We start from the raw sequence: 24,043 nt of genomic DNA on the forward strand, positions 1-24,043 counted from the left end.
ACGATTTTTTTTTTTTGAAACGACAATTATCGTCTTGAGATTTCTGCAATAACAAGTGTATGATATGATGAGACGGATAATCATCGTTCACTGTTCCGCAAATGATGTACGCCGCGTGTATATCGTATCGTTAATTTCCCTAAAAACACAGCACTCTAAAAGACAATTCCCTTCGGACCTTTAGTGTCTCATCATGACATCACCGTTGCAATTATAGCATCCTACACTGTTATGTCTTTCAGTTGAATTTAATGGGAAAATTACCAGACTGACAATCAGCGCAGTGTTCACGTCGTGAAGTTAATTGCAATTTAGCCTGAAATGAAAACCTGCGAGACTGTTTCTTCGGAAACAACTGTACTGAAGTCGAACAGTTCTCGCAATAGCGAGAATATTTGATCTTGCGTCGCTGTAGATTAAATTACAGGAATAGCCACCGATTACTTCTGTAGAAATATTGTTTTCCGTTCCGCAAATGGAAATACCGTATATACATAGGTATAGATATGAGTAATAATTATGAGCCGTATAATATATAAATGCGTATAAGCTGCTTGTCACACCGGCTTCTTTTCTTCTTACTTTTTAACATCTTCACCGATACCAGAAAAGTATTGTTTTCAATCAAAAATCACTTTTTAAAATTTCCGTGAATCTTTACGTTTTCGAATGTGTAAAATCCGAAAAACAGGTTTTCAAAGAAATTTCGGCCTGTCTGTCGGTCCGTTTAACAAACTGCCGCGATGATCATGGAAACGGCTCGTTGAATAAATCTAAAATTTACAGGATTTTATAACCAAATAATGTGCATGAAAAATTGCCGTGTCCCGTTTGATTTTAATTTCCAGTTCTACCGGAAATGAACCGATTTTCAATGTTCAACCGACAAACCTATACTTTATTCCTTTTATTTCTTTTTAAAAATGTTCTTCCGAGTTTATTTATTTATTCTCCAGAATCTGGTATAAATATTTTGTTAGTTCAGTCCTGTAAGTTCTAGATTTTTCATCCATCAGTTTTCGAGATCATCGCGGAAGTTTGTCAATCAGACCGACAGACTCTTCCCTCATCACGGCCACGAAGAGTATCCCCCCCTCCAAAAAAAAAAAAAAAAAAACTGCCTCTCCAGCTTGTCTCCTATGATCTATGTTAAAATATACCGAATGAATTTTCCGAGAAAGCCGACAAAAGTAAAAAGAAAAAAAAAAGAAATTAATAACAGCATCGCTGGTATGCAACCCTTGGGTGACCTCGCCGCGGACAAAGACTGCGCAGTACGAAACCCACGGAGGACGAGAGTGCATATATACAGCATAAAAGAAAGGGAAAAACACCCGAATCTACGCGTTAGAAGTAAAACGAAACCGCAGCGGTCAGCGACCGCCGCCGCTGATGCATATTCGTACCAGAGCGGATGAGGCGTAATCGCATCCTCTCCGCTCGTCTAATTGTAACCCGGGGAAAAACAATACCCAATGCTCACCGACGACCAGCCGACGTCGCCGGGGGTTAAATGGTGCCTACTTTACGGGATGAGATCGATTCCTCCCTCGGCTTATCGCGCGGCTGGTTATGCGTCGCAGAGGGTCGTCCACCACGGTGGAAATACCCTCGTCCTCCGTGTGTGGGGGCGTCCTGCTCGTTGTTGTAGTCATAGTCGGACGGCGACGAGGGAGAGAATCGGCATTGTTGGGCGGAGAGGAGACGCGGGAATTGTACGACCGACGCCAGGCACCGCGGCGCCCAGGCGTCTCCGACGCCGCCGTCGCCACCAACACCGCCGCAACCGTAGTCGCCGCGGTTCGAGCCATTACCTTACTTATGAGGAGGAGCTCTGGTGTAGCTGCGGAGTAGGTCGAAACGAATCAAAACAAGCCATTCTTATGGTAAAATCATTCCTCTGCGCGAGCCCTCGTTCTCCAGGGCGATCTTACTCCGCCGGATCATCGGATCTTGATCTGAGAATTACTGAAAATAATCCATTCTCCATCAAATCGAATATTTTTCAAACTCGATTATTTCTACTCGTTATCGGTTTTTCGCTTTTTACTCCAATGAACGATGCGACACAATATCAATTTATGTGATTAAAGTATCAATTGTTACCGTTGTCTTACTTACTAAATACACTTTTCATATAATGAGTGAAGGATAAATGAATATTTTCACCTGAATTAAAAAATATTGTGAATGAAACTGTAAATTATCGAAAAACTTGTTTCGCTTTTAAAACTACGTACTGAAATTTACGAAATTTTGGTTTCAAAAGCACCGTTTCAAAAACAATACGTAATAATCGATCGATCGATTCATTTTTACCGATTCAATCGACTTGTGTTCGATTATTTTTGGCTTAGTGACGCCCGATGCACGCGTGCTGCCTACAATTCGTACATGTCATAGGATGAAAGTATTGCGAAAATCGCGAGGGGATTTTTTTTGCTGTCAATATTTGATTGATGCCGCCGTTCAATTTACCACATGGAATTAGTTCTGCATTGCAGTAATAACTTTACTACATTTTGCTAACATTACTGCAAGATATCGTAATGCCTATTTTTTCAGTTTTGCAGTCAACACTTCAAGACGCTATAGTCACCGGAATAAATTCTTGTGTTGAACTGTATAACAGAAATTTCTTGTCGTTTCGATTCCATTTGTTTAAATTTTTTCTTCAAATTGCCTATGGTGCAAAATAAAAGCAACGCTGCGGAACAATCTACTTTCTAGTGACGCTCAATTGTACTCACATGAAGAATTTGGAATTGTCAGTAAATGAAAACAGACTTTCCCAAGTGGATGAAAAAAAGGAATACTAGGAGATGTTTGTTGAACTTGAAACAAGAATTATTTTTATTAGCTGCAATTAGAATCATCATAATATATTCCACAGCACATTTATTCAATCGACCTGATCTTTTATAATAAGAAGAATACACAAACTGCACATTGCAGATACGAACCGCTCATGTTTGTTCAGAAATCAATATAATAAGATACGTCGTTAAACGTATAAACTTTGATTCTCGGCTTGACTTACGATGAATAATACACTGTTGGACAATTCTATGTACCTTATATATGTATAATTCCGAAGAATTGTAACGACGTTCGTTCCAATCAGACAACTAGGAATAAAACATCGCAATAATAGCTACGAGGAACTTTTGTCCACCTACTACCTAAAAACTCTGAAAATCTCGCCGAATCAGTATTGCCCAGTCGATGTATCCAACTTGTGATAGGCTGGCACAAAAACTTATGATTGCCTGTTAAAATCCCAAGGTCTGAAATTCTGTCGCGAAGTTAATTTGCGTTCCGATACTATAATAGTAAAATGACAATTGAGGCAGTTGGTGTGTTTTCGAGTCACGTGGGTCCATTTAACAATAAGGTATTCCAACCACGTACAACCAGGTTTTTCATCTTCCATTTATTTCGCATACATAAGTATCCTTGGGAGTGGTCGTTTTTTCTTCAAAGTTGAATGACCCGCCTGGGGGAGGGAAATTGAGGGAAGTAGAAAAGTGCGCAGAATTGATGGTATCTTTCGTATCGCTTCAACATTCGGTATCCTGTCCGAGCTGTTACTTTTGTGATTCAGGATTCAGTATTTCAGACCGTGATGGTGGGTGCGTACTAATTGTATGACTTATATATGACAATTCCGAATCACGTAGGTTCTTCGAAACCTGCAATGGCGTCTCTGCGTGAGAACCACTTGCCGAATTGAGTCAGGAAGAAATCGGAACGAAAATCAGCGCTAGTAGAACGTACGTAAAAGCTCCGGGTTGTAGGATATTCGTGTGAAATTTCGTTCGAGGAATATCTCGACTCCCGATCCTCCGGACGACCCCTCCAAATTACTTGTCTGGTTATATACGATATACTGTCGAGGGTGAACTGCCGTAACTCTGAAAAACTTATCTGAAACAAACAAGAGAGGAAAATCGCCCATGCCGCAGCTCCGGCAGGAAAAATACTTTTAAAAGGCGTTGGCTACCATCAGTAGCCTGCAACAGACAACGTGTTGCGTGCAATCGATGTGAAAAGAGGTTGGGTACGGATTCTGCATGCACGGCAATATTTACTGAGTAATGTAACATGCCGATAACGTCGTCGGGATGCGACACATCTGTGCTCGCAAATATTTACAGTTTTTTTTATTTAACCCAATTAAAGTTACGTACGTGTAAGTAGATTTGTGCGATCACGAATAGCAGGAACTTCGTACCTGATTGAAATCATCATCAGGGACATTGTCAATACGAGGTAGCAAAGTTGGCGAAAATTCGACTATCATTTGATTTGTTAAAGTCGACGTAATGTCAAGAGATGAAAAATTTCACTCGGAGTCATATGTCATCAATATGCCAACCATATTAGTCGATGGATGTACCTACTCAAAATCGTCAGGATCAAGACAACGCCGTGACGAAAATTCGACATCGCATAGAAATCGCCATGGTGAAAGACATGGGATCAAAAAATCTGGTAATTATCGAAATATCAATGTTTTATGCGAGTATTTTTTGATGACGACAAGTCAATTTATAATCGATTTCTACATAACTGTTGACTGTGAATTGACAACCTAGCGGCTATTTGTAAACGTATTGTTTGCACGTATACGATTATTGGCTTCAAATGCGCCTTTTTCGACAGTTTCCAATCGGTTGACTATTTTCTGCCGATAATAAGCCAAATATACCTACGAGTTGACCGTGCGCTACTTGGGTAGCGATGCGAAATAATCGGCACGATTCAGTTGCTTATAACCGCGGTGTTATTTGTCACGATTAAGAAGGTTCGCGAGTTAGGAACCAATACTTTTTCATTCATTCTACTAGTACTCGATAGTAGATAAGGAAAAAAGAATAGTTAAATATTAGTGTTACACTTCTAGCATTTTTAGAACAATCGTCGTGGGTATTTATACGAATGTATTTCATTTGACAAACAATGATTGTCAATGTGCGACCATATAGAAATCAAATTAACGGAATATTATATATTATAGAAGTATTGTAAAGTAAATGAAGAACCTTTCGCCAAGGGACGGAATAAGTTCTGCGGGAAAAGGGCGCGCCAGAAGACTGTGGTTTACGATACGATTGAGTTGAAACTTCCTCGTATTCGCGCGTACCTCGGTATATTACTACCGTATTACATACCATCGCGTGGAAACATCCATTTCTCCATCAACTACTCAACAGGAAATTCTTATCTTATTCACGAGTTTGCGTTCGCAAGTGCTTTTCTATCGACTCGCCAACATCGCAGTCACAATCAGTCCGGTATGAATGACTGTGCCGCAATCTCTGTTTTAGTTAAGTGCGAGCAGCAAATGTACTATAAATAATGATGTTTGTCAATTTCTCGTAATATCGCATCTCAGAATCCGTTAAAGACGCAATAGAGGCATAATACAAACCCAATCAATTTTCTGGCAAACGTAAATGTAGGGATGACCTCAGGAGTTTGAGAGAATCGAAGTAATAGCCGTTAAGACGACGGGGAATCGCATTTCTTTGTTTAGTGAGATCGCTTATCGAGCTGCATGCCCGCGGTAATTCAAGCGAATGACTTCCGGCTGTAATACCGACGGATTATAGCGTCGTGATCGCTGTCTTTTTGCCAAACGCATGAATTGGAAACTCCTGGCAGCCGTACAACGGCTGCCGAAGCCCCAAAAGCATCGGTTCTTAAATTTCCCACGCCGACTGTAAGCTTTACCCGTTCAACGAACATTATGTACCTGTTAGGAGTGTAAGTTTAGCCGTAACTGAAAAAAATTTCATATGCTATACGTAGTCGCTAAGAAATTTTCAGTAAAATTAATATCGTTGCAACGACTGTTTGAATACTGGTACAATTACAAGAAGATAGTTCTCAACACATTTTCTGCATAGATTGCAACGTTATATCTATTGGTTCGGATGACTGCATTTTTTCAGTTAACAAAGCTTTAACATCAATTTATTGCAATAATTGCAAGAAAAAAATATAGTACGACTGGCCATAATCAAAAATAACAGTTACACATGCCATATTTTCTGATTACAGTCGCAAAACACATTTTCATTTAGAAACCCAGGAATATATATGTATATTTCGGTTTCCTAGTATGTGGTAGTCGCAATTATGATTATCTCTCGAGGCAATAATAATTACTGAGAGTTAGTTTGGAACTCGATTTAATTTTTTTTTTTTTTTCCACATGTAGTTCTTGTTTGCTTGGCAGAGCGTCGCACGGTCACATTATACCCAGATCTAATGCGATGTGTACTAAGTTTTTTATTTTCTTTGTTTTTCTCGATGTTGTAAACCTCGACGACGAAGCCGCCAGTCCGCGATAAAACGCGTGAAACTGCCGTCAGAACAGGATTTTCAGAGAGTTGGGAACGTTTGCTTTTGCCGAGGGGTGCTGACGAGGGGTTGAAGAGTGAAGGATAGTGGCGACTGGCAGGCGCCGCTCGTCTGCGACCCAAATAATAACAGCTATAGTGCCGAACGTACATCGTACTGAACCATTTCTCTCCCCCTTGTACAGATCGACGTGCACACAAATGCATTACGCAAAACATAGCTGCCCAACCTGCATATTACAAGGCGTTGGTCATATTGTCTGCATATCTTGTAACATAATATCTACGCGAGTAAATTTAAGCATTAGTAGAAGCAGTTTCCGCACACACAACGTGAAATCGGACTGTGAAATAACAACTTCTTTCATACCGTTCCAACCTCGAGTAACACCGATACGAATAATGGCTTTAGGTGTACCATAAAATTAAGTAATAAGGATAGATATGTATCACTGTTTACTACGTCTCATAGTACGTTCTTCGTGACTAAATTTTTTTTTGGCACGGAAATAATTTAACTCTCCGCACGTGCGTTATTACATATGCATTCCCAGAGAAACTATAGGAAATTTTTATGTTCCACATCGGAACGATAAAAATATTGGACGTAGTACGCATCGCCCTACTTCTCTTTCCGTGCGTGCGGTGATCGGTCAACCGTGCATACGTGCGTGCGTGCGATTGTTACAGTAGATTAAAAAACACATGACGATTGTCGGTGGTGTGTGCGTCCAGTAATAGTGAACGAGGATCAATGGCGTCTTTCTTTGTTCACGGATGGCGTAACCCAACACCTTCCAATGCCAGGTGCGCCTGGCGAACGCAATTGGTCAAGCGTATAGGTGGTTGCGTAAAGAGGGCAGCGTTCTTTTTTGTATTACGTTATACTCTGTTTCATTTTTCTACGTCGTTTTAACGCGCCGTGCCGATATTGTGCTGCATGAATTACAAGTATTTTGTTAAACCGTAGAGAGGTTAATAAAGTTCTACGCAGAAATCAGCAATTGTCGAATAATTTTTGCAGCTATAAACCCGCGATTCACCGTCCAGGTCGGACAAACGTGAGGCCAACATGCAACTGATTAGTAGAAAGATTTTGGTAAAGCCATTTGCTATCTCCGTTGGATGAGATTCGTATATTTAGATAATACGCATGCAGCAGGGAAAGGGGAATTCGGGTTAATATTCATGAAGCTCACAGGGCTTACCGCAGATTTATAGATAGTAATACTTTAACAGAATCAATTCGAAAGTGGTAAAGTATGTTGGGGGACCGAGTCACGCACGTCGTAAAGTAAGCTAACGGACAAAACAAACGGTGGGTATAGTTGTTATTCCGTTTGAAAATATTAAATAAACAAGGCCGAGCTGAAAACTTTCCTTAGACAGCAGTACCTACGGTACCAGAAACAATGCGATGTGGAAGTCAACTCCACTTGATGCGAAACGATCCTTCCTATTGCCGCGGAAATTAGTCAGAATTAACACGGTTGCCTGACACAGTGCAAAAGTCGTCAAGATCACTTAAGTCGGAAAGGTCGAACTTGTTAATATCAGAACCGACATTTTTCGGACTGAAATATACACAAGAAAATTCGATTTCAACCGGGGACCAATTAGCAAAGACTTCGTGTAATTCATCGTGGATACGAAAGTGGATAACGAAAAGCCAACCCTGGAATGAAAATACGCTTTGTTATTATAGCGCCACGTGCATGACTAGGTCGGTTACGCAAAAACTTCCCCTAAGTTCACATGCCATTCAATAACTGTCGTACAGCCATTTCTTGAAATAGGAACCCTCGTCTGTTGCCGGAATGCCCGATCGTTGGTTCAAACATTATCGCCGTTGAACACCCGCCCTGCAGAGTTCACCGAAAAACGAAAATTACTTTTTTACCCTTGGCGAGGGTCCAGCGAATGGTAACCCTCTTTCGTTACGACATGATGAGGTCGTGCCGCAGGTGGTCATAATGGTCTCTGATACGGTGGGGGAACAATACCGTCAATGGTACCGGCAGTGGGTGTAATAACGTGACTTCATTCTTGTACTGGAAGCACTTGTGAGCTCTGCGCACTTGCTGTAATAACATGAGAACAAATTCAGTACCGCATCATGAAAGGAAACCGACAGTCGATAAAAGGAGCATACTGGTTGACTTCATCCAACGTTGGTATACCATATGCTGGTCGCTAATTCTACATGGGTGCACTTAGATTTTGAGGGATTATAAAATAGCGACTCTGTCTCTAAAAAAGGTATGTTTAAATTCTAAAGTTTAAACCCCTCTCACCATAATTCACTTTGACTTACAGTGGTTGATATGGCATCGAAATCGCCCGATAACCCTTTCAGTCACGTAATTCATTCATTTTTTTTTTTTTTGGCACGGAAGTACAATTATATGTTTCCTATGTATTTTTCGACGCTAAATGCGAATCTGATACCAAATATTTAATAAAACTGAAAAGACCTCTAAAATGGGATGAATAATCCACATTGTTTTACAAAGTGTTCTTGAATGAGATTTATATGAATATTTATTTTGATACAGTATATGATTTTAGGCCGAGAGTAAGTGCAACCCCCAAAACTATCTACATGCACCTCTAATGAGGGTAAAAACTACCCCTACGCATCGAATTTTGTAAATTTAATGGCCATTCTGAGATCTCTGTTTGGTACCCAATGAATTCTGAGCGTTTTTAGTATACGTTTACTATCAAATTTCTCAGCTAACGAATTATATTCATGAAAGTACGTTTTTTTTTTCCATGAGTTTATTTATAATAGTTATAAAAAATTGTAGATTAACAAAAGATCTTGATCATTGCAAAATTTAAGTAGTTTTTTACCTGAAAGAGGAAAAAAATCAAGGTTTTTGCATGGAATATGTATAAAAAAATGACAAAAAAACTATATTGGCATCTGCGACTGAAAGGGTTAAGTAACACCTACCGTATAACATCCTATGATATCATTTACGCAGTGAAGCAGTTGATAAAAACCTACTTGAGTCCCACACTAAATCCAAAAACTATTCTCACCTAGGTCCATGCCGATCACCGATCAATTGTTAAGATTTAGTTGAAGGTACTCGACATTGGCAATCCCACACTTATCGTGGAGAGGAAATAGGAGGAATACGTACTGCGGAATAACAAACTTTGAACTGTAATTCATGAAATGTATCTTATACGTGCAAACGTTTAACCGTCATAGCTATTTTTTCACGGTGATGTGGACCAAAGCGTGATGATCCGCATAAGCAAGTGCTCGAATAAAATTGCACTGATGAGAGGTAGAACATTTCATTATTCTACTAATTTCAAAGCAACTGTTCAAATATATAATAAGGGAAATCATAAACAATTCCACAACACCTACTCATGTGCGGTGAAAGACACTCGGACACCGCATAGACAGGCAAGCGAGCAGGGTCTGAAAGTCGCTCTGAAATAATAAACGACTGTTCCTCCTACACATAATAAAGAAGTTTATCCTTTAGATAGTTTAGCCGCAGCCTCGAATCGTTCTACTTTCGGACTTTGTACTCGTCGAAAATACGTAACTATTGATAATCAAATGTCATAAGCTGCAGAACGCAGTTCGGTCGCTATAATCACGTGAATCGTGTCAGGGACTGTAGTCCTGGAACAGCTTGAGCAGCGTGCCGTTAATCAAATCAATTAGAAAACCACACGTTACAGATCTCTAAAGACACTCTGAAGGTAGGCTGGCAGAGATTGGCGAAAATGCATTCGAACCTGTTAAAATCAACGACCGTTCTCCGCGAGTAGGAACGAAATACGACAACGTAAATCGCGAAAGAAAAATTCTCTGCCAAAGATCTTCTCATTGAAGTAGTGTTGAGTAACTTTGTCTAGAGATATTTTGAATCTCATCAACCTGCGCCACCTCATCGTACAATATGTTGAACGTGCCGCTGATAGTAATCTCTCCATCCAACCATCATCACAACTTCCAGACAAAAATGTTCGGTCATCAAGTGTCCTTTGACAAGGTGCGGCCATGCAAACTGCACTGAATACGCACGACGCATTATAAGCGGATGTTATTCACGGCAGAATTGGGCAGCAGAAATTACTTTCGTCATTTCATTACCCGTAAATTACAATTACTGTGAATAACTGTAATATTTAGTAATTAATTACAATTGCGGGAAATAATTATAAATTTTGATTTACCAATTACAGTTAGTATAAACAATTGTAATTTTATGATTATCAACTACAATTACTCGAAATAATTGTAATTTTTTTGTTGTCAATTAAAATTACTTGAAAAAATTGTAATTTTTTTGCTACTAATTACAATTATTTGGAACAATTGTAATTTTTCTGTTATCCCTTACAATTAATGGAAATGATTATGTTTTTTTTTCAAATTTCAATTGTTTTTCACAATTTATTTAAACAAATTACCTTTGGAAACGTAATGTCGAATTCTCAACATAATTTCAAATTCCGAAAACATCGGGAACTTCATGGAGCTTACATATTCACATTGACTGGTCAAGCAAATTATTTAAACAAATTAATTTTTCAAAGTAATGTGAAATCCTTGATCAGCTACCCAAAAAACTTTGGTAACCATAGCCCATTCACATATTGACTGTAAAAGACTCGTTCCGATCACACCATTTGAATACTCCAAAAACGGAGTAAATTTATTTGTCTATTTGTTATTATTTCACAGGAATAACGTTAGAGAAAAAAATTCAATGGGACCACATCGTGTGGTTTACAATTACTCAAAAGAATTTTAATAATGTCTGATTTAATTACAATCACTGAGGATAATTGAAATGATTTCTGATTAAATTCCAATCACTGAAAGTAATTTTGATAAACTTTGATTAAATTCAAATTACTCAATGTAATTTTAATGAAATCCAATTCAATTACAATTACTGGAAATAATTTCGATGCACTCTGAGTCAATTACAATTATCAAAAGTAATTTCACTGAACTCCGATTCAATATTATTACTGAAAATAATTTTAATGGAATTCGATGTCATTAAAAATTATCCTTAGTGATTTGTAATTGTTAATTTTTTATTACAATTTTGCCCAGCACTGATTCACGGTCGAAATCACTTTCTGATACAGATCCCAGTACTTTTATAACGATCTATTATAGCTGCAAAGTGGTGTTACGTGACGTTCGTGAAGCAGATCGCATACAAACACGATCGCAACTGCTTTACAATTTTGTATTAAAAGCTTGAATTGGACTAAACATACGGATATTTACTGCAGAGTCAGAAATTAGTCACAGTGCTGGATTTAAACTTTCAATGCGTGGTACCATTGCAGTTATTCGTAATCAACCGCTATGTTGCACCATGTACAGAGGCACCAATAAAAAGCCATTTGGACTTTTGCTTCCGGGTGAATAAATTCGTATTCCGGTATTGGGGGCTGAGAGCGATGCGGTACAGGTGAAAAATTTTTACGATATTCGACAGACGAGATGGTATTTTGTATCTTTCATCCTCAAACGTTTTGTCATACGCCATTCAAACCGCTGGCTAGCTACGTGCGTATTATACGTGTACCAAATAGATGTCCTCCGTTTCTAATTCGGCAAATGTCACGAGACGTTAATATCAGTGTTACATGTGTCGCGTTACCAGTCGGACAAGTTCACCCATACGCATACAAGGTGCGACGGTACCTACTGTACTGGATGCGTGGGAGAGGCAGGGGCAAACACGAGTAGAAGCAATATTAGGAGCAGGAGGTCAGTTAGCTTGGCTATTAATAATATTTAACCGTTTCTTTACTATGTCGACGTGCGTTTCCGTGTATCACGTGCGTTCATATATGCGTGCACGTACGCCGCTGGCTGCTCCGCAGGAAAAGAGACATTATTCACTTGCAGTACCGACTCTAAAGCTGCGAGCCACCAATTTACAAATTAAATTCCATTTGATGATAGAACATAGGTAACGTTTTACATTCTAATACCCGTTCCCTGCAAATGTGATCCTTGAGTCCTTCTCATTTCGGGGTACATCTTTCCTGTTTTCGTGTTAACAGTATCGTCGGTATCATTTGAGTCATTCATAATCCTTCAACTCCATATGCCGAGAGTTATATATGACCATTCTGGTTTATCGCGGTACATCGGGACAACCGATAATTAAACGAAGACTATCTACACCAGGGCATTGGTATAATCTTATCAGGCACGATCCTTAGTAAACGGAGTGCCTCGTACATTTGCAATAGATAAAAACCTCGGATTGAGGAAAAATCCTGTGGCACGTTTTTCCACTTAAAAAAGAGTTGACAAATATTTTCAGAAATTAATGTACATAAGCACGGATTTCTTCCGAACAAGATTATGGTCGAATCGCTGAACTGATTTTGATGAAATTTGCGCGGAACAATGTTCCTACCACAAACTTTATCACACTTCCGATTTCGAAACAGCAGTTGCTGAGTCAATTGTTTTGTCGATATTTAAAATCAGATATCCGGCAAACCGGCGCTGTGTCATCGTACAAAAAAGCCAAGAGTCTGTCTCGTTTAATGGTACCAATTTGAAAGATGAGCTGAGGAAATAGGATACGGTCGTTCAATGCTTTTTTCTCATGAAAAGGCCACGTTCGCGAAACCGAGTTGTAACTTACACTTACAGGATCGCATCAGCAAGAGCCATGTATTCACGTGCAGATTTTCGGAGCTGCGAATACACAAATGGACTCGTCGGTCAAATTACAATTTTGGGCGTTAATCGAAAAATGCATACGCGCTCACGTTCGTACCGGTATACATACGTGTACAACGCATTGAGAGCTGCTGAATCGTATTCAGCTTAGTCGTATCCTTTACTTTAATACAGAAGGTTGACTTTTAAATTCCGCTCACGCACCATTGATCATTTTGTTCAACTGCGAGATAAAAATAAAACTTCATTGCGGTCAGTTTATGTAAAGTGACCCTCAGCGGTGTATGGTTGATCTGCTGAAAACTTTCCTGTTCAGATACACACTTGCGTGTACGTGCAGAGCATACATTCAATTCACAGTCTCAATTCATGATCCCATGCATGTAAAGTGACAACTCGTTTAGGTATACGTTTTTCGAAGAGTATGGCATTTATGACGTATAATTGAGAATAACGTTGAACTAGATTTGGACGCAATTAATTATTTATTCTAAATTTATGACTTCAAATGGCTTCACAGTTATCCTTTTGTTATTGCATGCGTAGCAAAATTGACTGATATCACGAATGCATATGTATATGACGTAACTCGAATAATCAAATTTGTGAAATCTTTATGTATACACATAATACGGTCAGCTTCCACATTTATACTAATACAAGTAGAAAAGTTGATCGTACAACCTATAGTTTCAACTTCATCTATTTTTATTGATTGGCAAATCTATTGTAATAACCACACGATACATCTTGGTTGGAAGATCAACGTGCTTGTGACGTTCAAGTGATTAGAAAAGAGCGCTAGGGACAGGAATGAATGACATAAGTACAATATTCTATCTTTGCTGTGAAGAAAATTGGACAATACACTCCGATTTCTGAACATTATCTCTTCAACCTGTATCAGTAAAATAGTAAAATAATTCTCCAGGTTAGTGGAAACGATTATCGAAGATATGACGCTGAGTTTCGGTCGGTGAGATATAGAAAGAGAGGCTTCGTTGCGATTCGAAGAACTTAAGTAGTGCGAAATCGGGGTTGGTCGACGGGCAGTAGCTGCAACTCGTAGGGCGGGTAGCCAGGCGAGTAACTGCGTGATGAAGTACTAGTAGGACACCAGACACGGTCGTCAGCTAAGCTCATAAGCTGCAGAGTATACCTTCAATCAGTTCGCACAGAGGCGTGACAGCGGTCATTTACCGGTGCTTCCATTTCCGCACATCCTGCTGACCTGACTGGAACTTGAAAACGTTACCAAAGTCCATTCGAACAAACACTTACGAAAAATGCACGCGCAAGTTTTGTATCTACTTATGAGTGTCTACGTCCTAAGTCACTGTGGTAAGTCTCGATTTCCCTGCAATTTCAACGCTAAGAAAAATGTGGCAAGGCTTTTACAAGCCTGACAAATTCAGAATCCCGCGTGACATGATATAGTGCGGCGTGTAGAATTGATGATTCTGTCGTGCCACTTTATACTCGAGAATGTATTGCAAACGTGAATAAGTAAACGACAAGTTGATTGGGAAGTGACAGTCTTGCCCGATAGTCTCACGAAATTTTCATTCGACGAAAATGATCAGAGTCGTCATTATTTTGATTTTAAGCTCTAGCTACGCGGTCGGTCACTTGGTATACATACAACTAACGCAGGTTCATATGGTCTAAATGAGAAAATCATATTAACTATTGTCGCAGTTATAAGACTCTTTGCCAATTACCGTAAGAATATAAGCTCCAAGGTTCAATGAACCTTGTATCGTCTGCATAAACAGATTCTTGGGGTTGAAAGATAACCTACTTTCCAAGGGCCGATTCGTGAAAGCCTGACGTATTCCAATATAACGCGTTTTCCTGATGTGTGACTCGTCAATTCATGTCTGTGATGACATTACGATGAATATTTTTGAAAAATTACTAAATCAAGTACAGGAAAACTGAACTATCACAATCGGACTGTTTTCTATTGGTTGGGAAAAGCGGAGTGTTCATCCTCATCAATTTATTTGGTTACAATAGTTATTTCTCATGACATTCGACCTACCAGCAAAGTTAGAGATACCTCATTATGATTATTTGAAAGATATGCATTCGGATTACCGAGCACAAAAGTTAACCCATATCAAGGCAGCTTTGTAATCAGCAATGCCAATTAGCTGGCATGGTCTAATACGCTGAATTGAGTAACTCGTACCTAACTGCCTCGCTTATTGCCTCATTGTTAATTGAATTGAACGTATGCTTTACCGTCTCACGAGAAATGAGCGGCAATTATACGTATTAACTACTTTCCTTCTCGTAAATTCTCGTTGAATAGCTGCCTTATGAAAATTGACTCAATACCGTAAAAGTATGTCGACGCTGCCTGAAAGTCACAATATCAAATTAACAATAATCTAATATATTTTACCACCGAGCAATTGAGTCCAATTGATCCTATCAGTAGGCAGTAGTCAACCTGGCTGCAGAGCTAGATCATAGTCGCGTGTATACTGTCAGTAAAGGAATGAAGTTGTCGATAAATCAATCGAATGATATTGTATTATTCAATTTAACCCCAGCCTGCCATTTCACCAAGCATCAAATTTAACTGTAAACCTTGACAACTCGGGTAAAAGAAAAGCGCTCGATCAAGCTTAGGTGAGAAAACGCTTTCTTCGCGAAGCCGAGAGGAGTTACTTTAATCGATACAAAAGACCGGTTGTTATGCGAGCCAAACAATCCTCTGTCAACTGAAATGGGGTTAAAATCTTAACGTCATGCGGACATTATTTTTGTCTTAGAGGTGGACGCCCTGCTGTGCTTCGAATGCAACAGCCACAACGATAGCCGTTGCGCCGAGGCTCTCCCTCCGGATGTCTTGAAGAAAGATTGCTCCGACCATGTTGAGGGTTCGAAGTACACGATGTGTCGCAAAATTACCCAAGTCATTGAATTCAGCGTCAATGGGCGTAAGTTAGTTTCTTGAATAAAATTGCCTGATTTTGTGTAGATATTCGTTAAATTTACTCGCAACTCTCTTTCGATTGCGCACTAACCAGTGCCAGCAGATTCACGCGTCATCAGGGGCTGCGGCTGGGACGAATCAAACTACATGGGAAGGTGTTATCAGAGAAGCGGATTTGGAGGTCGTCAAGAAGTCTGTTCCTGCGTAGGAGATTACTGCAACGGTGCTACGGAGTCGAGGATCAGCATCTTTCTGATCGCCACTGTCATTGTTGGCTTCCTAGCCTTTTGGCGCAACTAGTCCACCGTTGTTAAATCAGAAGAAACGATAAAGCCAGCCGCAAAAGAAGAAAGAACGGCGCTAGACGAAAATATAGCGCGACCAGTCCTATGAGCCGATGATATAGATGCAATTGTTAGAAATTCAAAATGCGGAGAAATGAATGACGTCAAAAAAAAAATCACATAGTGGGGTAAAAGAGGCCCAATTACTTCGAAACCTCTAACAACAAAATGCCACCGTAGCTGTGCTGTCTTGAAAATATTTAAATGTAAAATCGACCAATCGATCCCACCGTATTACACTTTGTACAGATTAAGGTCCTAAACCATAGGTTGAAAAGAGTATGTTGAACTCAAAACTCACTGTATATTTTAATGTATAATTGTAATGAAACAATCGACATCACGGATTCGTACACGCAGTTGTACGTAAGAATTATTATATTTGATATAAATTAATATATAATAATATATAGTATAGGTGTAAGTTTATAAACACATAACTGTACGTAACGCATGCATCTCAAGCCACCAAAAGCAATTCCTTGATCGGATGTATATAATAATACGTTCATTAATGTCTAATCACAATCGGAGGGTTACACACTGGGGTGAATTTATGGCAATCATGTAATATTTATTTCCAAAGCCGATGAGATATCCACCTTGATCAATTGTGCAATATGGATAAGCTATACGTAAGATATTAGTCAAACGATTGTATTTCGGTGAAAAATCTACGTTACGAATTTAGCTCGATACGTGCTTACAGCGATAAGTAAATTGTCTAAGGATTTGACTTTTTGTACGTTAAGAGCAAATAGCTCTGATAAATGTGCTATATCACTATACCGGAACTTGAAACTTCATAATTTACAAAATCACAACTATACGATCGGACAATACAATACCACCTTATATTACGCAATGCTAAGAGAGATTGATTATAGAAGTGAGTCATCGAAATCGTGGCTCAAAGCGATTTTCAAAAAAAGAATATCACTTTTGGTAACTCACATTTTTCGTTGTTATTAAGAAATTTGTTTCCCCATTTCAGTAGCCTGCCATTTGCTTGACATAATACTTTATTTTTTGCGAACCTCACACTTTCAGTTCAATTCATGTAATTTAATTGAATCTGTTGCGTGTTCAAAGAACGATTCGCATGTTCATTATACATCCAACAGTTTGAGGGCCGAACCAAAAGAATAGAATTTTCATCAGTTCTAGATTTCGCCATCGCCCTAACGTCTATCATATTTTCCGTTCTCCTTTTTCTTAAGTTTCTTTTCGTTAGGGCTAACTCTTGTATTACATATGACGCGAACAGCGGGTAGAATGGCGTCACGGTTTAAAGTATTCAGTATACTTTGATGCCCGCCGTCTTTCGAACTGGAAAGGACTTATAAAACAGGTACGTGGCAAGCCAGCAACGTTATGGCCAATTTTCAATCCATCATTTAGAGTGAGGTTAGTCTAAACACAATGCCATGCTTAAAGTCTACTATTTCATGGATCTAATAATTTATGTGCGACCCTCGGGGCCAAATGCCGGTTAATCCCAGATTCCTTCCGATCGAAAGTGCAAGGTATAATAAGTGCTGCAACTGCAATTGCTAATTCGTGAACAATCCATTTATTCCTAACGTAACTCATATTACCTTCAGACTAGGAGTTCGGTGCTTACAATTTGGCTGAAGGGAGACGCGGTATTGACAGATTTTTTCCCTATCCTTCCACCTCCTTCCGTTTAGCCATTTTTCGACGATTCGAAGCGCACCCACCGATATAACATGGTGTTATATCGTTACTCTTGACAATGTTACAGTCAAACTTCGAGTCAGTTTCTGGCCCGGAAGCAGTGATCGGCAGTCCAGGGACCAATCTAAGGACACTTCACCCTGCAGCCCCACCTACAGGGTGGAGGACCATGCATCCAACTGCCCCGCGATCCAGCCGATCATCAGTTCACTCCTTGGCTCCATCTCCCACCGTAGCACCTTCGCCGTGTCCTTCACCATCGCCGTCACCATCGTTAGCACTTCCACTTCCCCAACAACAACAGCAACACATCATCTACGGACCGATAACAGCATTGCAGCCTTGCACCGCAGCTCTGCACCCCCCCTGTGTTTACCCTTCAAACACTCAGCGAGGTACGAGTACGCCGGTATCGGTACCACAGCAGGCCCAAGGTTAGCTAGTTGAAAACGGTTGAACAGCGATCTGGCATTCATGCGAAATGTTTCAGGTAAGAGCACGAAATGGCACGGAAAATCTAACAATAAGCCCCCGAGAGGCCAGTACTGTCACGGCCAGCCCGGTCAGTCTGCGCATCCATCCTACGCTGGAAAATCGTTGGTGGTGTACGATCAGACGCAAACCGGAACGCCGGTATCAACTTCCTCGTTCCTAGTCTCTTCGTCAGCTTTCGCTCACGGCCAGTTCCCAGCCGAGCACTACAACAACTCAAGCGTTGCCCTTGTACCTCCACCGTACTTCAAACCACCCGAAGTTCAAACTTTCTGCCTTGTCCAGGATCGGCAGACTGCTCCGCAGCACAACTCATACTACAACATCTCGGCCACTAACACTTGCAGCCTCCAGAATGTTAACTCGACCTCTGGATTTCAGCTGCCAAATATCGCTCCGTACACTGTAACCGCGTTCCCAAATAACCAGATTCCCGCACCCGTCCCAGTCCAGTCGACACAGTTATTTCAAACCGCCCCCGTCGGCTTAGTCTTCGGTCCGCCACCGCGAGAAAAACATGCGACTACCTCAGTGCTTGATGTATCAACGTCGGCAAAATACTTGAGAAATAAACATCCAGGCAGTACGGCAAATCCGAAAATTCCCACGATTCCTCAGCTGCAAAACGAGTGGCCACCATCGCTTACTCCTACCACCAACTGCTCTTCTTCGTCTGCCGCCGCAGCTACCAGCATCACTGTGCCTGCTCTTTCCTCCAACAATGTCGCATTTGATGCCTGCAAGAGCCCGCAAGACACTTCGTTTCCGAAGCTAAGTGTCCCGACGCCGCTGAAGCAAGCCCAGGACCGTTACTCCGACGACTCCTCGATCAGCTTTGATTTCACCATCGAGGCGGAAAAGATGGTGTCCGCTCTCTGCAATACCGCTTCGTCGAACGATCTTGGAGGTGTCTGCGGAAAGGACGAGATCCGGAAATCAGAAACGAGCTACTTCAACGGGGCCGGAGACAACGTGGGGAACAAAGGAAGCTGGTTCGCTGACTTGGGGATCGACTACTCCCTTAACGGAGATGGTGGTTCTCGAACTGTGGGGACTCAGACTCAACCGAATCAGGTCTTCGCTCCGCAACTGCCCGAATTGATACGCAAGACTGCGTATTGGGGCTGTAGTGAGGCCGAGTCAATATTGAACTCGGTTAAATACCAAAATCCGAAGCAGACCTGGCTGTCGAATATCTCCTCAGCAACGAGGACCGCTATTACAAAGTCCTCCACCTGTTTCCCCGTCTTTGCAGGCGACGGAAAATTTGTGCATGACCTCATAAGCGCTCTGCTACGAGTAACCAATGGTTGGCTCATTCTGGATAATTATTTGAACAAGCAGCACTATCCCAATTTAACGGACAAAATTGACGATGAACTTACTAGATGCTTTCAAGGCTGGGAAGGAAGCACTTACGAGCTGCTCAGAAACGTGGTTCAGACCTTTCTTAAACTCGACGAAGCTAGTAAATCGAATTTCAATCCGACGTCTGGCTCACAGTTCGAAACACAGAACGGTTCTTTCCCAGGAGACGTTTCCTTGTACACCAATTCCGATGTTTTCTGTCCCGCTGTAAATACTGCCAGCTGTCAACATCGTACGGATAATAACATCCTATCTTCAGCGTTCCCTTTTCAACAACCACAAGAGTCGGCTTATGCGGTACACTACACTCCGCAACCCGCTGGAGTACAGAATTTTCGTTACTTCAACACTCAACAAGGACTAAAAGAGACAAAACCGCGCAGTAAGTGGACACTAACTGAGAGCTTGGTCTCGGCTACGGAAGGTATAAAGTCGGTACCAGATGTTACTCTTACAAACAGCGAAGCGGGTCTTGGTGGATGCAAATTTCGGTCAAAAATAAATTCATCTTCGGGAAAAGGCACCTCGCGACAGTCTCTGAATGCGGAATTTGTCGACCTGAGGAATAAAGTTGTGGAAAGCAACTCTGACACCGTTAAACAATGGAACATGAACGCTGATTCCAGGAGGAAGACAGATTTTCTTTTCAGAATAAAATCTACTGGCGAAATGGAACCGGTTTATAAGGCGAATTCATCCACAGGACTTGTATCGATGTATTCAACGAAGACATCTGACACAGCGTATGATACAGGCGGTACAACAAGGCTATACACGCAAGATCCTGAGGCAGTGTTTCGTAATGCCACTTCGGTAGCCGAACCAGCTTATATCGGTAGACCGACTATACTAGGAGAGTCCAGTTTTAATAGAAAGTTTCACAGGGATAACGACCACCGGAGTAAATCTTTAAAGTGCATGGATCAAAATTATTTAGCCAAATCAGGAAGCGGCGTCGGCACAATTTGCTTAGGAAAATCGTCAACCGATCATTTAGAATTGGCTACAGTGCCTAGAAACAAAATGACCCTGCTGAGTCAGATTGAACCAAGCGCGACTCTAAGCAAAGGACCCGAGGAAATGGCAGCCAGTCTGTCAGCTTGGTTTGCTAGCATGCGAACTTCGAATCCAATACTGTCTGCAAGCTCGACGGGAAATTCTGAAAATCGTCTCTCAGAGAATTACAAGTCACCCCATTCTCAGGACCTGTCACGGAGCACCATTGACATGACCAGGCAACTTCAAATGGACCCTAACCGGCAACTGAAGACTCTGCAGAACATGCAGAGCATCCAAAGCGCTCCCTGGAACGCCTGCAACCTGATCAACAATCGAAACAATGTTCAGCAAATCGAGGAGTACGACAGCTCGGAAGATGTGAGGGTGTACATGAAACCAGGAAGCTACAATGTCCCGAAAAAACGACACCAACGACGTCCAAATAAACGCGTGGAAAATCCACCAGTTCTGAGAAATCCTAGCGGTAACATAACCCAAAATAATTCCGCATCCACCCAACGACTTCAGTTCCAAGCTGTGCCGGCCCTCCCGCCATCTTCACTTTCGCTAGACAATTCCCCTCGGATCTTACGCCGGGTAAATTCTTCTTCGTCGCATGATTTCTCTCAGGACGTTACATGGAAGGCAGCTTGTGCTTCTGCCGAGATACTGCTGGAAGCTCTGGCTGTGAAGGAGGGTGAAATGGGCGCAAGTGAGGTCAAAGAAACCCCCGCCCGAATGAGCCCAAGACCAAAGTGTCAAGACGGTGGAGCCTCCAGCTATGAGGCTTCGGAGGATGACTCGGGGTCAACGTGCAAGTTGTCCACTTCCGGCTTACAATCCGAGGACACCAAGATGAGTAAAACTAATATCAAGACGGACTCTTGGTTGATCAGAACTCTGAATAATGCTAGTATCAAACAGAGGCAAGAACCCGACTTGGACAGTTCAGAGTCTTTCAACAGCTCTATACACGAGGACGAACTGGTCCCAGGGAACTCGGGGAAAAAGCTTGACACTAGTTTGAGTCGCAGTCGAGAACCTAGAGACGAAGACCAGACTACGGACTTGGCTGAAGGGATTGCCAGGGCGACATACTCGGAGACGGTGCGACGCTGTGTCTCTGGTAACGGCACAAAAGAGTCGTGTCGATCGCGACCTCAGAAGGCTACACTGGCAAACACTTCGGGAACCGGAAATATCATGTCGACTCGGAAATGTCAGCGCAAAGAAAGCGAGCGTTCGTCGCTGTCGTACAAATCGCGAAAATCAGTCGGAAAGGGAGTCGCGAAGGATACGGATTTAGCTCCGAGCGAGGATAGCTGCGTCAAGATAAAATTACCTAAAGATGAAATTCCCCGATTGCCCGTGGTCAAAGGACACTCGAAGAAAAAAGACGCGGTATCCGTAAATTCTGGAGAGAATGGAAAGAACAAAGGTGGAGATCGTGGCTGGTCGGTTTGGTACAGCTCCCGAAGAAGACAAAGTCTAAGTCCACTTGCATCGAGAAAGCTAGAGGCGATTCACGACACGGTCTGGCAGATGGAAGAGGCTGAAATTTTCAAGTATCCTCCGTCAAATTCGTTGCCGATGCGCTCTTCGAGAGAATCGGTTTGTGATTATAATGCCTTAACGAGCAAATTTGCATCTTGCTGGTCATACTTGGTTTCAATTGTATCTTTCTTATGTTATTTTCTCGGCACAGAGCGAAGATTATTACAAGGTCATAAAGAGTCCCATGTTCCTCGAAACAATCGGCTACAAGCTTAAAAACAAAATCTATCATAAGGTGGAACACGTCATTCGAGATTTCAGAAGAATCATCTTCAACTCGAGGATGTATCACAAGGTTCGTTGAATTCGAAAATAATTTCCGTAGACGATTTAATGATCATTCCTTGATGCGATCGTAGAACGATGCCGATCGCATGGCGCGCGTCGAAGCATTGTCGCAAAAACTCGACAACCTCTTCGACGAACACTTTACAAGCTGGGATTTTGAAAATATAACCGGAAGCCCGCGGGACGGCAACGGATCGCCAACTCCATCCCGTTACAAATTGCCATCGCAGAAAGCGACGCGTTCCGTAAATACGAAAAGAAGTCCGTCAGTTCATATAGATCTAGATAACTCTGGCTCAGTACACTAAAGGTACCCAAAGAATAATAGTTTTCTAATTGTCTAATGATGTTTATGCTTTTTGTACGGGATTCACAAATGCAATACGATCGTTTACACCCATCTAGCTCCTTGCTTATCTGACTTACCTCGGCTATTTAATTGTAATATAGGTTCCAGGTACCACAGATTCATTCCTAATTGGTTCTAACCGTTCAATAACGAACGACTTTGAAACTGGTCAGTATTGATTATCATCGAGCTAGAGTAACATGATTTAGGACATTGTTATGCGCATGAAACGTGATGAACCGAGGCCTACCTCATGGTTAAAAACTGTTTAGAGATATAGGGAAAATGAGGGAGAGTTGAAGCAACGCCTACGATCATTACAAAAGTAATAATAATAATAATAACAATAATAATAACACTAACAAAGGTTACATTAGCAATATCGGTGGCAATAGATATAATAATAATAAAGATGTTAATTTGATAATCGTAATTTTTTGAACGCACTATTAGATTTGTGGAAATCGTTAGGTTTTTATATCCGAAATATTATATGCACGACACAATGTATTGTAAGCTAAGCCGTGACGGCTTTGAGTTTGGTTTTGATCAGGATACCTTCTTATCGTCAAATGCTTCTTGGAAAAAATTTTTTTGATTTCCGTTTTTTGTGAGTATTGTGTGGAAATGTTGACAGATGATGGAATATGTGACAATAAATATCTTCTCTTACATATTATTAGTACAATGGTTTCAATTCTGATACTGCATTACGTTACGAGAAGGTTGTTTGTTTTTTTTTACTTATGTACTGTACAAAAAAATGTAATTCATCCAACATCCTTAACTATTACACGAGTTGATCAGGGTGAGAAGATAAATCTCAATGTGTGGATTACTTCTACTTAATTTATTCTGTTTCGCCTAATTGCGAAAACAACATTATATAATTTAAATTAAATTAAAAACTAACTTACGAGAGAATTGTTTGAT

General features: G+C 41.0%; 2 protein-coding genes across 5 annotated transcripts; both read left to right on the forward strand.

Moving 5' to 3' along the window:
* Positions 1-11,999: 11,999 nt before the first annotated feature.
* Positions 12,000-17,150, forward strand: LOC124212622 (UPAR/Ly6 domain-containing protein crok). 2 transcript variants are annotated; one of them, XM_069134829.1, is made up of 3 exons: positions 12,000-12,138; positions 15,855-16,022; positions 16,113-17,150. In XM_069134829.1, exons 1-3 carry the CDS (start codon positions 12,015-12,017, stop codon positions 16,316-16,318), a joined length of 498 nt encoding a protein of 165 aa, XP_068990930.1. In that variant the 5' UTR covers positions 12,000-12,014; the 3' UTR covers positions 16,319-17,150. The 2 variants fall into 2 exon arrangements, with proteins under 2 accessions (XP_068990930.1, XP_046468825.1); XM_046612869.1 differs by lacking the exon at positions 12,000-12,138 and adding an exon at positions 14,164-14,412.
* Positions 17,151-17,470: 320 nt separating this feature from the next.
* LOC124212520 (uncharacterized) lies at positions 17,471-23,685 on the forward strand. Of its 3 annotated transcripts, XM_046612654.2 has the most exons (5): positions 17,471-17,713; positions 18,128-18,494; positions 18,551-22,530; positions 22,625-22,768; positions 22,833-23,685. In XM_046612654.2, the coding sequence occupies exons 2-5, from the start codon at positions 18,230-18,232 to the stop codon at positions 23,067-23,069; spliced, it is 4,626 nt and encodes a 1,541-aa protein (XP_046468610.1). In that variant the 5' UTR covers positions 17,471-17,713; positions 18,128-18,229; the 3' UTR covers positions 23,070-23,685. The 3 variants fall into 3 exon arrangements, with proteins under 3 accessions (XP_046468610.1, XP_046468592.1, XP_046468601.1); XM_046612636.2 differs by having other exon boundaries at positions 17,471-18,494; XM_046612645.2 differs by having other exon boundaries at positions 17,471-18,455.
* The last annotated feature ends 358 nt before the right edge of the window (positions 23,686-24,043 follow it).

The sequence above is a fragment of the Neodiprion pinetum genome, chromosome 1 (assembly GCF_021155775.2).
Source record: "Neodiprion pinetum isolate iyNeoPine1 chromosome 1, iyNeoPine1.2, whole genome shotgun sequence".
NCBI lineage: Eukaryota > Metazoa > Arthropoda > Insecta > Hymenoptera > Diprionidae > Neodiprion > Neodiprion pinetum.

What these genes read in the sequence shown, in the direction of transcription:
- LOC124212622 (XM_069134829.1), top strand. Translation starts at nt 12,015, where the DNA reads ATGTGTCGCGTTACCAGTCGGACAAGTTCACCCATACGCATACAAGGT. An exon ending in AGCAATATTAGGAGCAGGAG is followed by an intron (nt 12,139 to 15,854) that starts GTCAGTTAGCTT and finishes TTTTTGTCTTAG; the next exon opens with AGGTGGACGCCCTGCTGTGC. An exon ending in TGAATTCAGCGTCAATGGGC is followed by an intron (nt 16,023 to 16,112) that starts GTAAGTTAGTTT and finishes CGCACTAACCAG; the next exon opens with TGCCAGCAGATTCACGCGTC.
- LOC124212520 (XM_046612636.2), top strand. Translation starts at nt 18,119, where the DNA reads ATGTTACAGTCAAACTTCGAGTCAGTTTCTGGCCCGGAAGCAGTGATC. An exon ending in TGCGCTCTTCGAGAGAATCG is followed by an intron (nt 22,531 to 22,624) that starts GTTTGTGATTAT and finishes TTCTCGGCACAG; the next exon opens with AGCGAAGATTATTACAAGGT. An exon ending in ACTCGAGGATGTATCACAAG is followed by an intron (nt 22,769 to 22,832) that starts GTTCGTTGAATT and finishes ATGCGATCGTAG; the next exon opens with AACGATGCCGATCGCATGGC.